The sequence below is a fragment of the Monodon monoceros genome, unplaced genomic scaffold (assembly GCF_005190385.1).
Source record: "Monodon monoceros isolate NGI ecotype Baffin Bay Population unplaced genomic scaffold, NGI_Narwhal_1 Super_Scaffold_4, whole genome shotgun sequence".
Classification (NCBI taxonomy): Eukaryota; Metazoa; Chordata; class Mammalia; order Artiodactyla; family Monodontidae; genus Monodon; species Monodon monoceros.
The window spans coordinates 13796588-13813606 of record NW_021703781.1 but is presented as its reverse complement, the minus strand read 5'-3'; the positions used below and the strand labels follow the sequence as shown (position 1 = coordinate 13813606).

Below are 17019 nucleotides of genomic sequence, written 5' to 3'. Positions count from 1 at the left end.
AGTCTCTTATTATCCTTTGTATTTCTGTGGTGTCCATTGTAACTTCTCCTTTTTCATTTCTAGTATTATTGATTTGAGTCCTCTCCCTTTTTCTCTTGATGAATCTGGGTAAACTTTTATCAGTTTTGTTTATCTTCTCAGAGAACCAGCTTTTAGTTTCATTGATCTTTGGTATTGTTTTCTTCATCTCTATTTCATCTACTTCTGCTCTGATATTTATGATTTCTTTCCTTCCACTAACTTTGGGTTTTGTTTGTGCCTCTTTCTCTAGTTGCTTTAGGTGTAAGATTAGTTTGTTTATTTGAGATTTTTCTTATTTCCTGAGGTAAGATTGTATTGCTATTAAATTCCCTCTTAGAACAGCTTTTACTGTGTCCCATAGCTTTTTTTTCAATTTTTTTTTATGTGGACCATTTTTAAAGTCTTTATTGAATTAGTTAAAATATTGCTTCTGTTTTATGTTTTGGTTTTTTGGCTGTGAGGCAAGTGGGATCTTAGCTCCCCGACCAGTGGTCAAACCCACACCCCCTGCACTGGAAGGCAAAGTGTTAACCACTGGACTGCCAGGGAAGTCCCCCATAGCTTTTGGACCATTGTGTTTTCATTGTCATTTGTCTCTAGGTATTTTTAAATTTCTTCTTTGATTCTTCAGTGATCCATTGGTTGTTGGGTAACATATTATTTGGCCTCCAGGTGTATGTGTTTTTTACAGTTTTTTTTTTTTTTTCTGTAATTGATTTCTAATCTCATAGCATTGTGGTTGGAAAAGATGCTTGATATGATTTCAGTTTTCTTAAATTTACCAAGACTTTATCTGTGACCCGGGATGTGATCAATCCTGGAGAATATTCCATGTGCACTTGAGAAGAAAGTGTATTCTACTGCTTTCAGATGGAATGTTCTATTAATATCAATTAAATCCATCTGGTCTAATGTGTCATTTAAGGCCTGTGTTTCCTTTATTGATTTTCTGTCTGGATGATCTGTCCATTGATGAAAGTGGGACGTTAAAGTCCCCCACTTTTATTGTGCTACTGTCGATTTCTTTTTTTTATGGCTGTTAGCATTTGCCTTATATATTGAAGTGCTCCTATGTTGGATGCATATATTCTTACAATTGTTATATCTTCTTTTTGGATTGATCCTTCGATCATTATGTAGTGTCCTTCTTTGTCTTTTAAGCAGACTTTATTTTAAAGTCTATTTTATCTGATACAAGTATTGCTACTCCAGCTTTTTTTTTTTTTTTTTCTATTAACATGGAATAACTTTTTCCATCCCCTCACTTTCAGTCTGTATGTGTCCACAGATCTGAAGTGGGCCTCTTGTGGACAGCATATATATGGGTCTTGTTTTTGTATCCATTCAGCCAGTGTATATCTTTTGGTTGGAGCATGTAATCCATTTACATTTAAGGTAATTATTGATATGAATGTTCTTATTGCCATTTTGTTAATTGCTTTGGGTTTGTATTTGAAGGTATTTTTTCTTCCCTTCCTTTTTTGTGTTCTTCTCTTGCCATTTGATGTCTGTCTTCAGTGATGTGTTTGGATTGCTTTTTCTTTTCTGTGTGTGTATCTATTGTAGATTTTTCGTTTGTGATTCCCATGAGGTTTTGCTTTGTTCTGTTTTGTTTTGTTATAAATTTATTTATTTTATATTTGGTTGCATTGGGTCCTCATTGCTGTGCATGGGCTTTTCTTTTAGTTGCAGCGAGCGGGGGCTACTCTTCGTTGCGTTGCATGGGCTTCTCACTGCGGTGGCTTCTCTTGTTGTGGAGCACGGGCTCTAGGCGCATGGGCTTCAGTAGTTGTGACACATGGGCTCAGTAGTTGTGGCTCGCGGGGTCTAGAGCGCAGGCTCAGTAGTTGTGGCACACGGGCTTAGTTGCTCTGTGCCATGTGGGATCTTCCTAGACCAGGGCTCGAACCCATGTCCCCTGCGTTGGCAGGCAGATTCTTAGCCACTGTGCCATCAGGGAAGCCCTCCCATGAGGTTTTGATATAGCAGTCTATATATGTACAAGATTGTTTTAAGTTGCTGATCTCTTCATTTCAGTTTCATTGCACTATCCTGCATTTGTACTCTCCTCACGATTGCTGGTTTTGATATCATATTTGTGTGTGAATGATTTTCTACCTTTACTGTATGTTTGCCTTTACCAGTGAGCTTCCCCATTCGTAATTTTCTTGATTCTAGTTGTGACCTTTTCTTTTTTACCTAGGGAAGTTCCTTTAGGACTTGTTGTAATGCTATTTTGGTGATGCTGAATTCTCTTAGTTTTTGCTTGTCTGTAAAACTTTTGATTTCTCCATTGAATCTGAATGAGAGCCTTGCTGGGTAGAGTATTCTTGAGTATAGGTTTTTGCCTTTCATTACTTTAAATATATTGTGCCACTCCCTTCTGGCCTGTAGTTTCTGCTGAAAAATCAGCTGATAACCTCAAGGGGATTCCTTTCTATGTTATTTGTTGTTTTCCCTTGTTGCTTTTAATATGTTTTCTTTGTATTTAATTTTTGCCAGTTTGATTAACATGTGTCTCGGTATGTTCCTCCTTGGATTTATCTTGTATGGGACTCGCTGTACATCTTGGACTTGGGTGATTGTTTCCTTTCTCATGTTAGGGAAGTTTTCAGCTATAATATCTTCAAATATTCTCTCAGGCCCTTTCTCTCTCTCTTCTCCTTCTGGGAACCCTATAATTTGAATGTTGGTGCGTTTAACGTCATCCCAGAGGTGTCTGAGACTGTCCTCATTTCTTTTTATTCTTTTTTTCTTTATTTTATTCCACAGCAGTGATTTCTACTATTCTTTCAGCTCATTATCCGTTCTTCTGCCTCAGTTATTCTGCTATTGATTCCTTCTAGTGTATTTTTTCATTCCAGTTATGGTATTTTTCATCTCTGTTCTTTAAGTCTTCTAGCTCTTTGTTAAACATCTCTTTTATCTTCTTAGTCTGTACCTCCACTCTTTTTCTGCGCTCTTGGGTCATCTTTACTATCATTACTCTAAATTATTTTTCAGGTAGATTGCCTATATCCACTTCATTTAGTTTTTCTCGTGGGTTTTTGTCTTATTCCTTCCCCTGGAACATATTTCTCTGCCGTCTAATTTTGCCTGACTTTTTGTGTTTGTGGTCTCCTTTCTGCTGGCTGGAGGATCGTAACTCCTCTTGCTTCTGGTATCTGCCCTCTGCTGGGTCAGGTTGGTCCTAAGGCTTGTGTAGACTTCCTGGTAAGTGACAATGGTGCCTGCCCACTGGTGGATGGAGCTGGTCTTGTCCCTCTGGTGGGCAGGGCCATGTCAAGGGTTGTGTTTTTAGGTGGCTGTGAGCTTAACATAGCTTTAGGCACCCTGTTTGTTGATGTGTGGAGCTGTGTTCCTATCCTGCTGTTTTCTTGGCCTGAGGTGTTCCAGCACTGGAGTCTGTATGCTGTTTGGTAGGGCCAAGTCTTGATGCCAAAATGGTAACCTCTGGGAGAGCTCATGCCAATCAGTGTACTCTGGGGCCTCTTCCACCAGTGTCCTTCGCCCACCCCCACGTCCCCCCACCCAGTGAGCCACAGCCAATCCCCAACTCCCTAGGAGGCTCTCTGAGATTTGTAGGTACGCCTATCCCAGGCTCCTATGGAGTTACTGCTTTGTGCTGGGTCTCAGTGTACATGAAACCTTGTGTGTGCCGTCCAAGAGTAGAGTCTCTGTTGCCTCCAGTCGTGTGGAGGTCCTGCATTCAAGCCCTGCTAGCCTTCAAAGCCAAATGCTATGGGGATTCCTCCTCCGGATGCCAGACCCTCAGGCTGGGGATCCTGACATGGGGCTCAGGACTCTCACTCTTGTGGGAAAACCTCTGCAATATGATTATTTTCCAGTCTGTGGGTCACCCACCCAACGGGTATGGGATTTGATTATGTCACGAAAGCACCCCTCCTGCTGTCTTTTTGTGGCTTCTTTGTCTTTGAATGTAAAATATCCTTTTTTATAGTTTCTAGTCTTTTTTATCAATGGTTGTTCAGCAGTTAGTTGTGATTTTGGTGCTTTTGTGAGAGCTGGTAAGCTTAAGTCCTACTCTGTCCCTTTTTTGCAGTCAAGGGACCGCTTTTAATTTGGATGCTTGCTGCGCCTTTCCTCAGTGTGTACTGGCTATTATTCCCTTGATATGGGTTGTGCAGGTACAGTGGCCCTTGTGTGCTCCCGGGTCAGCAGGGGTAGTGCTTGGCACCTGGTGGTGGGTCTTGTATGGGTGACTGCTCTCAGCGCACTCCCTGGACAGCAGGGGCAGGGCCTGGCGCTTGCTCACAGGTTTCGTATGGGTTTCTCTTTCCACGCCCTCCCGGGACAGTTGGGGCAGGGCCTGGTGCCTGCTCTCGGGTCTCATAGCAGCAGCCCGTGCCTGCCTCTGGAGCCCACTATGGTGATGGTAACTTGTACCGCCCCTGGATCTCCTGTAGGTGGTGTCCTGTTGCCTGGGAGCACACACACAGGAAAAGATCTTCTGGTGGTTGTGCCCCTCTCCTGGTGCAAGCCCCTGAACAGTGGCACCTTGCCTCTCTGGTGAGCCCAGGCTTCTTCCGGGTACACCCTCAGTTGCCACAGTCCAGCCTCTTCAGGCTGTGTCTGTGCACCCAACCCCCGTCTTCTCCCTGGGTCTGACCTCTGAAGCCTGAGCTTCAGCACCCAGCCCCCACCTGCACCGACCGACTAGTGTCTCAGGCTGGGGAGCACAGGGCGGCGGTGCTGTTTTGACTTCTGCAAACCAGTTGCTGCGTTCTCCTCTGAGGCTCTGAAGCAACCCCTCCGTCCAGGCTGATCTCCCTGCCAGAGAGGGGACTTCCCAGCACGAGGGAACCTTTCCTCTTTCACAGCTCCCTCGCTGGGGCACAGGTCCTGTCCCGATTCCTTCTTTCTCTTTTCCCTTTTGTTCTGCCCGGTTACGGTGGAGGTTTTCTTGTCCTTTCGGAAGTCTGAAGTCCTTCTCCTTCCCGCCAGTGTTTAGTAGGTGTTCTGTGTGAATCGTTCCAGCTGTAGATGTTTGTTTTTTGTTGTTTTTTTTTTGCGGTACGCGGGCCTTTTACTGTTGTGGCCTCTCCCATAGCGGAGCACAGGCTCCGGACGCGCAGGCTCAGCGGCCATGGCTCACGGGCCCAGCCGCTCCGCGGCATGTGGGATTTTCCCGGACCGGGGCACGAACCCGTGTCTCCTGCATCGGCAGGCAGACTTTCAACCACTGCGCCACCAGGGAAGCCCTGTAGATGTATTTTTAATGTTTCTGTGGGAGAAGGCGACCTCCATGTCCTACTCCTCCGCCATCTTGATCCCCTCTGTAATCACAGTTTCATTACTTGTGATTGGTCTGTTTATATTTTCTCTTTCTTCCTGGTTCAATCTTGGAAAGTTGTACCTTTCTAAGAATATGTCCATTTCTTCTAGGTTGTCCATTTTATTGGCATATGGTCTCCCAATGGTTTGTTCATTAGTAAGTATTTAGATGTTTATGATGTGTAAATTCTGAGTGAAAAATAGTGTTAAATCTGTAGTTACCCCCTAATGGATTAATGAAGTTTTGCCCAGAAGAGATACAGTGTTGCCTGCTTTAGTGTCTATGTTAAAATTCATTTGCAGATTTTGTCCCATCTGTAATTGTGTCTGTACGTATGTGCTCACTGGCCAATTTCACATTCTAGGGCTGTGCTGTTGAATATAGTACCCATTAGCCACATGTGGCTATTTAAATTTAAGTGAATAAAAATTAAATAGAATTACAGAATCAGTTCCTCCATCATACTAGGCGTGTTTCAAGAGCTAAGTAGCCACTTTGACTAGTAGCTACAGTATTGGAAAACTCTGAATTGTAAGACGTTTCCACCATTCTAGGAAGTACCATTGGACGGTTCTGTTCTAGAGAGAGTTTCAACAATATTAAAGTAGTAGTAGTTCTTGTATGGATGCCTCAGGGAGCAGATCACCTTGTCCTTACTAGGTTGGCTGAATGCCTGTGGTTAGAGCTAGCATGATTAAAATAGTTTGTTCTTTTAAGCAGGTTAAACAAATGCTTTGCAATGTTGTTTATCCCAGGAGGTAGCCTGGAGATTCCAAAATTCAGGAATTCTCTATTAGTGGACCCAAATTAGTGTCATTTACTCTACTGTCTAGGTCAACCCTGAAGGCTATGCTTTTTCTTTTACATTATTCCTGGCCAGAGGTCACCCCACCCCCTACCCCACGCCCACCTCCTCCACTTTCCTACTTGTTGATGTAAATGATCACCCATTTCCTGGTCACTATCAGCCCTCAAACATTTGTCAACTTTGGCCACTTTCCTAGAATAAATCATTGGGCAGTTTTATTGCTTTTGCACCATGAGTGACATCTTTAGCAAAAGCACCCTCCTTCCCAAAAGTATTAGCCAGCCAGGCCTGGTAAAAATAGATAACTTATCATGATGCTTCCTGTTGTGTATGATTCAAGTATCAGATCTATAAATGCTGAATGTGTCGTAGATGGAAGAACATTCTTTTGATGTACTCATAACAATTCACATGATACGGTGAAATACACATGAATCAGAATGAGGGCAAGGAGACCACGGGGCTAGGTGTTCTTTCTGTGTTTGGTGTGTTTGGATTAACAAAGGGATGAGAGTCGGGGGGAGAGGGTGAGAGCTCTAACATGTTGCTGTAACTCCTGCTGGCCTGAGAGGGGTGGGCAGGTCCTTCAGGGAGTCAACCATGATAAGAAAAAGGGTCTTAGGTCTTTTATCAAAACATATTGATATTCGTGGCTTTCTTCCCCCAGAGTTGTGGTGACATGCTGGTTAGCAGTTTACTCTCACCTGTCTATTCAAAGTCCACCCTGACCAGATGGTGTGGGTTGTAAACTAAGACACTCAGCAGAGTCTGTCCACCCTCTCCCCTGCCCCAGTCTCTGGGACCCATTAAGAAGGGAGCACACAGGGTGCTACTTTGTGAACCCCTCACTTCAACTAATATTAAGCTGAGCAAAACCAGGAGGAAGCTTGGAGGAAGCTTGGAGGCAGTGGACCAAGGGGATGAAAGACCAGAAATCTTTGTCCATGATCACCAGACATCAGAATGTGCTGTTTTCCTAGCTTTTCAATCCTGAATATACATCAGTTGTTCCATTTAACCCATCACTAAGTCTGTTCATCCTTCCTTCCAAGTACTTCTGAAATGTATCCACTCCTCCATTCCACCACCGCAACTGAAATGACCACCATCTTTGCATTAGATTGCTCTCAATATGCCTTCACACAGCAGCCAGAGGGTGACATTGAAAAAGACAAATCTGAACATATCACCTCCCCACTTAAACCTCTTCTTGCTTAGGATAAAGACCAAATGCTCAACCTGGTCTCTTAGGACCTATCTGGCTGACCCCTGCTATACTCTGAACCTCAACTCAACCTCATTCCCTGGACCTTATTAATTATGCTTCTGCCACATAGGCTTTATTCGATTCCTATAATAAGTTAAACTTGTTCCTGCCTCCCGGCCTTTGCACATGTGTTAGCTTGTGCTTGGATAACTCTTCTCCCAGTTCCTTCTCACCTGGTCAACTCACACTCGTCCTTCACGTTATAGGTTTAGTCACCACCTCCTCTTCATGTATCACTTTTTCTCCCCTGGAACTAGGTCAGGTTGAACTTTTGTTATTTATGTGGGTGACTATTTGATTAACTCTCTTTCCCATAAGATTTATAAACTCCAGAGACAGTATTTTTTATCTTTTACTCACCATTGTAATCCCAGCTCCTAACACTATGCCTGGCAGTTGAGACATGAAAAAATCTTTGTTGACCAAATAAGCAAATAGGTAAATGGTGACTTCTGTTACCTGCCAGGAGAGGAGCATGGTATACAAAGGAAGTTGTAGACTTAAGAGCCCTGGGTTCAAATCCTAACTCTGCCAACTTGTTAGCCAGGTGATCTTGGGCAAGTTGATTTACCTAGGCTTCAGTCTTCTCATCAGTAGAATGGGCATAACCATATTTACATGGGGCTGTGAAGAGTAATGCCAAATGGGCACCCAGTAGGTTCTCAACAAACATACACATCATCATCATCATTGTTATCGTTATTATCCTATTTGGGGACAATGGGGTAGAAAGTACTCTGGTGAGGCCACAGGGCTCCTCAGGAGGAAGTGACAGATTACACCCAAAAGGAAACAGATAGTAACATTTTTTATTAAATATTACAGTGGATCAAAAAGTACAAAATATCTCTTGCCTGCTATGTGATTGGGAAACTATTGGCACGTAATACAGTATCAAAAGCAGTAATAAGTACAATTTGGAAAACATACAAAATTGAGTGTTTATAGTTGGCTCAGCATTCTTCTGGTAGTGTTTAAACTAATGCAAAGGTTACTCAATAACCTCTCCATTGGGAAACTATATAGTATCACTGGGCCATGTTGCTATATACAAATAATCACCTTACAGAAGAGCATAGAGGTTACAGAGCTGGAGTCACCAAAAGTATACAATATTTACAACACAGGAAGGTTTAAAAAAGTATAAACAGCCAAGAGATTATGCTGCTATTCTTCAGACATATTTCAACCATGAGGAGACAAGCAGAATATCAAATACATCAACAGCCAACACTGGAATTTAAGTGCTCAAGATACTCATTGCAATGGTGTGGGTCTCACCAGGGCAGACTTGTTCCCATTTTTCTTTAAAATTGGGACAAGAGTAAAACTAGACCAGATGGGACTTGGCTGACCACGACCAAATGTGACTTGTGGGACAACAAGTGAAGAGAAATAAATGGTTCTCTTTGAAGGCACACTACATAAAATATTTTTGTGGGATCACCTCGAAATTTCCATCAGACACACCAACACAGTGAAATACAGTACTTGAGAATTCATGCACCAGGTCAGAAAGTTGTAAAGTCAATGCTGAGTTTTAACAAACCCTTCTGTATATGCCCTGATAAACAAGTGAACTTAAGAGCTTCTATCTAGCTAGTAAATAAATAAGTCAGTCCTGTGGCAAAGATTACAAGTTCCAATCACTTACTAGAATACTTAATTCTGAAACTTGGTTGGGCTGGGTTTTGTGGGGTTTTTTTTTCCTTTAATGTTGAGTTGCCAAAAGTTAAGCCAGAAGTTTTTCAGAAATATTATTTAGAATCTCCAAATCTCCAGTAAATCACGGACTTAGTGCATTTTGAATTGCAACATTTCTTGGAAGCCACACTTCGTAAATAGATTTATGACTCCACTGCCAATTAGATTCCACAGTTTCCTTTACAGAACCAATAACAATGGTTTGATTGCACAAAGAAAGGCTTGTGCAATTCCATTCAATAATAAGGCCCCTTGAACTCAAACAATGCAAACAAAGCCCTATTTAAGACTTTTTAAAATGTAGTTCTCAGCCAATGAAGAATTCAATGGTCTTTTTGAAGGATTTCCAAGATCTCTGTTCGGAGTTTTAAAACAACACACTGCTTCTGTTGGGAATGTATACCCCCATTTCTCTTTATTTGTCCTGCTGTTTTGCCAAGGGTATGAGCTTCCTCAGACAGAAACAGTGAATCTCCTCTCGGAAGAGATGAGAAAAACAAAAGCTGGACTATGTTAACATTGTTTGAAAATGGTGTGATCGAATTCCAACATGATGAAACCAGACTGAAATCATTGCAGTGGGGAAAACAAATGCCCCATATTCAAAATGGATAGGTGAGCTCCACCAGGGACAGATGCCCCCATTTTCTTTGAGAAACGAGCTCAGAGAAACCATGTAGGATCTAGCCCATGTCAGCTGCAGAGACAACGGAGTTTCCTCCTTCTTCCATGTCCTCTGATTCTGTGACTTATTCAATCTAGTGCAGCTTCCTTCTATGTGTCCTGGCCAGCATTCTGCCAGCTGGAATTGAGATTTTTTTTCCGCCCTCTATCTTGTGCAATAGCAGGATAATCTGCATTCACACATTTATAATCTAAATTCTACTAGTCTATCTATGGTTCTATTAAATATATATATATATATATATATATTATTCCACAGGAAGGTAAATAATTAATTGAAGCAAATGGAACTCTTAACACTAGATCTCTACATTCTTTTGTTTCCACCTTTGGATATTAAGTATGCTACACTGAATATTTGGCTTCGTATCATAGAGACATTTCAATACAAATGCATGGCATGCATGGCTTGGTTTAAGAGCCACGGTTTCATTGTTTACCAGTTTTGATCATTTTGCAGTCAAGTTACCTATTTAGAAGTTGAAAATGGTCATCCATTTTCATAGAATTAAATATCTCACAGGTAAAAGACTTAGTTAACTATGGTCCTAACGTCTACCGGTAGTGGTGGGGGCAGGGGAGGGTTGACTGGGGAGTTCATCAAAGCAGTCTTATCAGCAGGGATGGGACCTGGAAGGAAAATCCACTCTCTGTGTCGATCGACTTTTAACACACTTAGAAAATGCATCCACCTTGATGTTACATCTCGGCAGCAAACGAATAAAGTGGCAAGAATGACAGTATACATTCTCTGCATCTTTCGACTGCTTGAACAGCTTGACCATTTCTTCCCAACAGTAAAAGAAATTGTTAAGTGGGCCGTATTGCCAGGTGGTTAAAAACATGACACAAATCACCCTATGTGTGTGCATACACACAGAAGTCATGCCCCATAAACCCAAAGAGGATGGCTTTCTTTTGAACTGGGTAATCAGTTTGCCGGCTACCCCCAAAGATGTGGCCTGTGAGGTTCTTCCTGGGAATAGCGAGAAACCAACTCGATGAAGGCAATGTGACTACCTGTTACTCGAAAGACCACGGCCCTGGGCAGGTATCTGGTGCCTGGGCCTCCCGCTGTGCACTTTCTCCTGGATAGTCAAGCTCTATCTTCTTCCCAACCCCCCTTCCCAGACTGTTTAAAGGGATCAGTGCCAACACGAATGTAAATCATTTTGGCTTCTATTCTAATTTCTGAAATTCCTAAAATATGTGTGCAGCCCACAAATATGTCCTCTAGACTCTGTTGTTATTCAGCAGCTTGCTGCCAGTGAGGTTTTTGTTTTTATGATTCCTCTGGTATGTAGGACAGTTTCACAGCCTAGATAAGGTAAGTACAATGCTCGATATTTTCACATAACCCAATACTTCAAAGCAAAGCATTTGGCCGGGTAAGCAGTGTATAAGCTCTTTCAACTATGCCATTTATGAGGAAAAAAATCCTTAAGTTGCAGATTTGCAAAGGAACGTTCTTTGCACTATTGTGTGCTCAACTGTTTCTTTGATCATTTGTTCCACTAGAATCAGTTGCTTCAATTTGTAAACAAGAACATTACCACCCAAAGCTGCTCAAAACGATAAGATGTGGGAAATTACAAACACACGTCAACAACTAAGGACAGTCAGCCTTTAAAACAAAACAAAACAAAACAAAAACAAGACCTGCAAACAAAAGCGATGCCGTTTAATTAAAAAAAAAAAGGGGGGGACAAGAAGGAACTGGGAGAAAATAGGACTACCTGTATATAAATTAGGTGAGCAAACAGTGATACGGGTAGTTTTAAGAAGCAAATATATACAGTCAGTTTAACAGTGTTTACTTCTCTGGATTGTTTAATAGTGTCAAAATGAAAGATCTATTGAAGTTTCACTATACATTGCATTGATTGAACCTTGGAGAGTTTTATGAAGAGAGGGGCATCCCTTGGCATATTTGCCAGTCTTCCTTGCCCCTTCCTCTGAAATATCTGCCCTTTTTTGCCCAGATTGTTTCCTGACCATCAGAACTCAGACGGGGTCCTCTAAGTTCTTCCTGGATACACATGAATCCCCTTCACAAGATCCCCGTGCAAAGTGGACCATCTGAGGCGCGAGGGCATCTGTGTTGGCAGGGGCTCAAGACTGACCAGCCAGGGCTAGAGTCATCCCGGAAATATCAGGTATGTTCACCTCCCCTCTGGGCCCCTTTTGGCCGGGACTGATCTCACCCCGGATTAGAAGAATACTGACTTCTAATTCTACAAGCCGTCACCCCGAGGCTAAGGAGTGAAGCTCTGTTATCCACGCCATTTGGGATGCTGGGCAGAGCCAGGCTTACAGTTTTGTACTGGGGTGTACGGACGACAGCTGAGAAGATGGGAAGGCGGCTTGAGGATTCAGAGCAGCTAAAGGGTAAATGCTGTTGTGCAAAAGGTCCCCATACGAACTTCCTACAGGTGTGGCTGCAGCCAAGTGTCTGTATAGCTGCTGAGAATTTGTTGGCGACGTAAAAATTCCTCTTTGCATCACAAGTGAGTGGAAAGCCAGGGGCTGCATGAGTGGGGAAAGCACAGTCTGGTTTTTCAAGTACTGCAGAGAATGAGAATACCCAGCCGGGAGCCTGGAGTTGAGGCCCGAGTTACACAGGCTTCCAGAATACAAACCTGGGAAGATGGGGGAGGAGAGGGGCAGCTTGTGGCTTTCCGAGGCGCCCCCGGCATGCCCACCGTGCGTGGCCTTGCTGCCTTCGCTCTCCTGCTCTGAGGCCTTCTCCTTTCCAGAGACCTCCTTGGAGGGGTCCAGAGGAGACACGGCCCGGGCCTTTTTCCCGGCGATCACAAGGTCCAAATCCTCCAGGCTGCGCTTTATGGGACGCGCCGCACCAATGTTCTGGGGGCTCATTTTCCGGTGCAGGATGGGGTGGACCATGCCTTCCATCTTCCTGAAATTCTCCAGTCTCACGGGGTGAGGTTTTCCCGATCTGGAAAGCGATTCAGGGTATTTTTTAGGGGCCGACATGGTCATGGGCGATACCCGACAGGCCTTGGGGTGACAGTCTCGACTCTGGCTGTTTATGACCTGGAACTGGGAGGCGCCCTTGCTCTCCTGAGGCCCGGGCGCCACGTGGGCCAGGCCCAGGGCCTTGCCCGTGGGTTTGTGGGGGTTCTTGGGAAGGCTCAGGTCGGTTGGCTGATCGTCTGTGAGGGCTTCCGCCGCAGCCGACTTTTTGTCTTGCAGATGTAGAGACGCCAGGTAATTTACGTGGAGCTTCTCTTGGTGCTTGTGGGAGGGAAAAGCACTGTTTTCCGACTCCCCGTACATGTCCCTGCAAGGGTACTTGCATGTCTGTTCATTATGCAGGTGGCGCTCAGTGTGCCTGTAGAGGCTGTGGAGATGAGGCGATGAGTAGAAATCGGCCAGGCAGCTGGGCATGTGGGAGTGGGGAGGAGCCCTCCTCTCCAGCAGCTTCTCCTTGCCATCCTGAGCATCTTGCTTGAGGGCATAGGAGTCGGCAAGGGGGCTAAGGTGATGCTTGGAGAAGCCGCAGCGGTGGGGCTCCGATCGACCCAGCTTGTCGTGCTTCCAAATGTCATTGATGCCCTTTCTCTCCTCTGAGGGCTTGCTTCTGAAACTCTGGACGTGCTGAATCACTGACGGCCGGCTGACTGCCACGTGGTCAGTGCTTTGGCCGTGATGGGCCTGGGACAAACCCGAACAGCGGTCGTCCCTCACAATCAGTTTCTTTCTGCTGATCAAAGGGGGTGGGGAGCCATAGGGGTAGCTGCTGGAGAGGCCGGCCCCGCTCACTTGGGACAAAAGTTTTTTCTTGGCCAGCGGGGACATGATGCCTGGGTTGCCCCTTGAGTAGAGCAGGGGCGTGTAATTAAGTCCATGGTTCTCATTCATGGGCCCAGTCAAGTCTTTGTCTTTGAACATGTCAAATGACTGGACCACAAGGACCTTCGGGGTCTGCTTGAGTGCACTGTGGATGTCGTCACTGCCCAGCTGGTCCACCTTCACGGTGCAGTTGGCGATATAATCCGCCATTGCGGGGAGTTTGTCATCCTCCATTTCACTCTGGTTTGCCAGTGGTGGCTGCGTGGTGGGGAAGCCGGGGAAGGACGCTTCTTGGAGTTCATTTTCAGGGCTCTCTGTAAAACAGCAGGGCTTGGGTTCTTGTTTTGAGTCCAGGAGAGCCCGGGGAGAGGTGCGCGACTGTTTGCCAGCCCCGGGGATCAGGGCTGGATCCCTTTCAGGGGCCAGAGGGGCACTCGCGAGTGGAGGGGCAGGCCCCTCCTCTCCTGCCTCCTCGTTGCTGGCACCTTGATCTGTGTCGTCGTCCTTTTCTGGGTCTGCTCGGGACACCAGGGGCCTTGCTGCAAAATCCTGGTACCCTTCCACTTTTTTCTTTGTGTCTGCTACTGGGAGAGGCTCAGTGATGCTCTTCTGGTGTAAAGTCTCTTGTTCCTTCTCTTGCTCTGACGAAACCTGATAAAATATTGCAAAAGATAGTCAGAAGGAAGCCAAATGCGTTGACACTTTATGCTATGAAATAAAATATTACACACAGCCGTTTTTTGAAAACAGCCTTTTCAGTCAGCTCATGGAGTCTCTGTAAAGCTTTATTACTCCCCAATCATGGCTCTAAACAAAGAAATATAAATTACAGAAACATTAGGGGAAATATGCATATTCACTCCAGTCCCTTATGAGATACCTATCAAAATAGCAAAGTATTATGTACTGCCGGTATACAGTCATATCACTCCTTGATTCTAATATATAGTTTAATTCTGAGGTTGTTTTCTTGTCAAATCAGTCAATTATCCAAATGGGTTTTAAATTACATGTTGCGGTTTATGACACTTTGGAGAAAGATTTTTTTAGAATCTCTCTTTCAAAAATCCAACCCCGTGTCAACAACAAACTTAGTAAAACCCCTTGTTTTTTCTTCGAGAGAGCAAATCCCGTCCTAACGTGTTCAGTATGATGCGTTAAATTAGCAACGCTTAAGTGTTAATAATTTCTACCCAGTGCCATATGACATGCAGATAAAGCTAAAATATTGAAAAATTATGCAGATGCCATGTCAGCCTGTCTACCTGAGGGGCAGAAGGACTCCAGGTCCTTCTAGGCTGCAGCAAACTACATTTCCATTAAAGCTGAAAATGAAATTGTCAAAATTCAAGCAGTGAGTGCCACAACACATACAGCTTTTCTGTTCACTGAAATAAGTTGTAGTCGATGAGATGGATGGTCTTTATGTGTCCCCACTGACAGAAGTTGTGGGCACAGTTCGACTCATTCATTGCATTACGTAGCTGTGCAGACTTTGGCCTTAGAAGGTCATCTTAACTTTCCACCTGTGACCCAGGGGGACTGGCAAGTTCTTTCAAAACTTCTGTCATTCTGCCCTGATGTGTCTTGGTGGAGAACAGTCACAAAACGGTGATATTGAGATGGTCTTCCCCCACCTCCCCGCAAACTCATCCCTTGAATATTTTTCTTCTTCGTGAAGGAAAGAAGTGTCTACCACTTTAGCATCTTCGGGCAAGATTGAGGATGCTGGTGTAGGGATGCATAGGAACAAAAGTTTTAAGGAACCATACCCATTTCATAGATATTTCTCCTTAAATCCGCTTCAAGATAGCCCTCTGTTTTAGGGATACTTAGCATCATTCTTTTCCTTTCTTTGTTTTTGTACTAATAGCTGCCTTTTCCAGTACAAGTACCATTACTTGTTCTACATTAACAGTCATCATTGGTCTCGTGAGCTTATACATTACATGAAAATATAGAAAAATGACTACGGCTAGGGAAAAAGGCATATTGCATTTAAGTGTCAGTTTCTGATGGCGCTGTGGGGGAGTCTCAGCCCCACTGATGTCTCTATGACCTAGGCCTTCAGGTACATGGAGTTCTAGGTTTTTGGTTGTAAACAGGTTTAGGAGGTCATTGAAAGCTAGGCAGGAAAAAAAAAAAAGTAAAGGACCCTTTTTGTAGGATGGCATTTTATGATTTGCCTTAGTATATTAAATGGTACCTTCCCACCACACAGCTTATAATCTGATTACTTGAAGATAATGGGTTTGACTAGAAGGGCTTTTTAAGCCCTCCTATCTCCAAATTAAAAACAATGACAATAATAACAACAACAATAAAATTCAACCCCCAAACACACAGTGAGGAGAGATATACTTGCTATGTATAGAAATAGCAATACAAAATATACTATACATAGCAAGTATACATAGCAATATACTTGCTATGTATACTTGCTATGTATAGTGTATTTCTATATATAGAGAGAGAAATATACTTGTTATATATATATAACATGGGTCTGTGTAGGAGGTGGGGAGCGATTCTGATCTTTGGGTCAACCTTGGAGAGAGGGTGTGGGTGGGATTCCAGGTAGTTTAGATAACCTGATCATAATGACCTCGGTCCCTTAGATACTTGCAGTCCCTGAAGGGAACCTGTGGGGGCCTATAGGAAACAGGGAGCCTTAAGGCTTTCAGGATTTCTGTGGACTGCAGGGCACCGGGCTCTACTCTTGACAGCGGTCGCCTCCCAAGCTGACAGGCTCAGGGCAATGGCTTGAGGATTCCTCCCCCAACTCACAAAGCAGCCCTTTCAATTCTCACGCCCAGAGTGGAGCCATTCAAAGGCCAGCTGGCCTCTTGGTCCTCAGTTTGTCCCCTGGTGCTTTGGCAATGCTGTACATATGGTATCTAATAGAACTCACTGATCCCAAGCCCTGTAATAAATCACCAGACCAACAGGATAAAGGGAGAATGGAATGTAAGCCTTAACTTGGAATCTCCTTGCTTTTGGCCGTTTATGTTGCAAGCTTGCAGATGTTAGAAATCTCTGCATCATCCCCCCCCTTTTAATTATTAGAGCTTAAAATAATTATGAAACAAAAATTAAAGCAAATTTCTCTTCTTGGTATTAATATTATCTCCTTACACAGGAGTCAGTTGGGTAAGTTAATTTCTAGTTAGGAGGCTGGTGTGTGTGTTTTAAGCTGGTGTTTAATTAGAGAGTCTCTTATGTGTTCATTATAAACCTGATTTTTAGGGGGTGTTTAATATCAGCACCAAAGTTCCCTCTGGGGTTGAATCTTAGAACGTGCTGTCTTCAGATGTGGCCGCTAAGTTTTTTTTGGTTTGGTTTGGTTTTTTTTTTTTTTAATGGGCGGCAGAGATTTTTTTATTATTCATCTTGAAACAGAGCCCAGCTCATCCCCCATGACTGTCT

General features: G+C 43.8%; 1 protein-coding gene across 3 annotated transcripts in view; it reads right to left on the bottom strand.

Moving 5' to 3' along the window:
- Positions 1-8183: 8183 nt before the first annotated feature.
- Positions 8184-17019, bottom strand: part of ARID5B (AT-rich interaction domain 5B) — a 189161-nt gene continuing 180325 nt past the window's right edge. For all 3 annotated transcript variants that reach the window (XM_029245550.1, XM_029245551.1, XM_029245552.1), the window contains one exon: positions 8184-14244. In XM_029245550.1, the coding sequence (XP_029101383.1) occupies positions 12091-14244 (2154 nt within the window). In that variant the 3' untranslated portion in view covers positions 8184-12090. The remainder of the gene's footprint in view (positions 14245-17019) is intronic.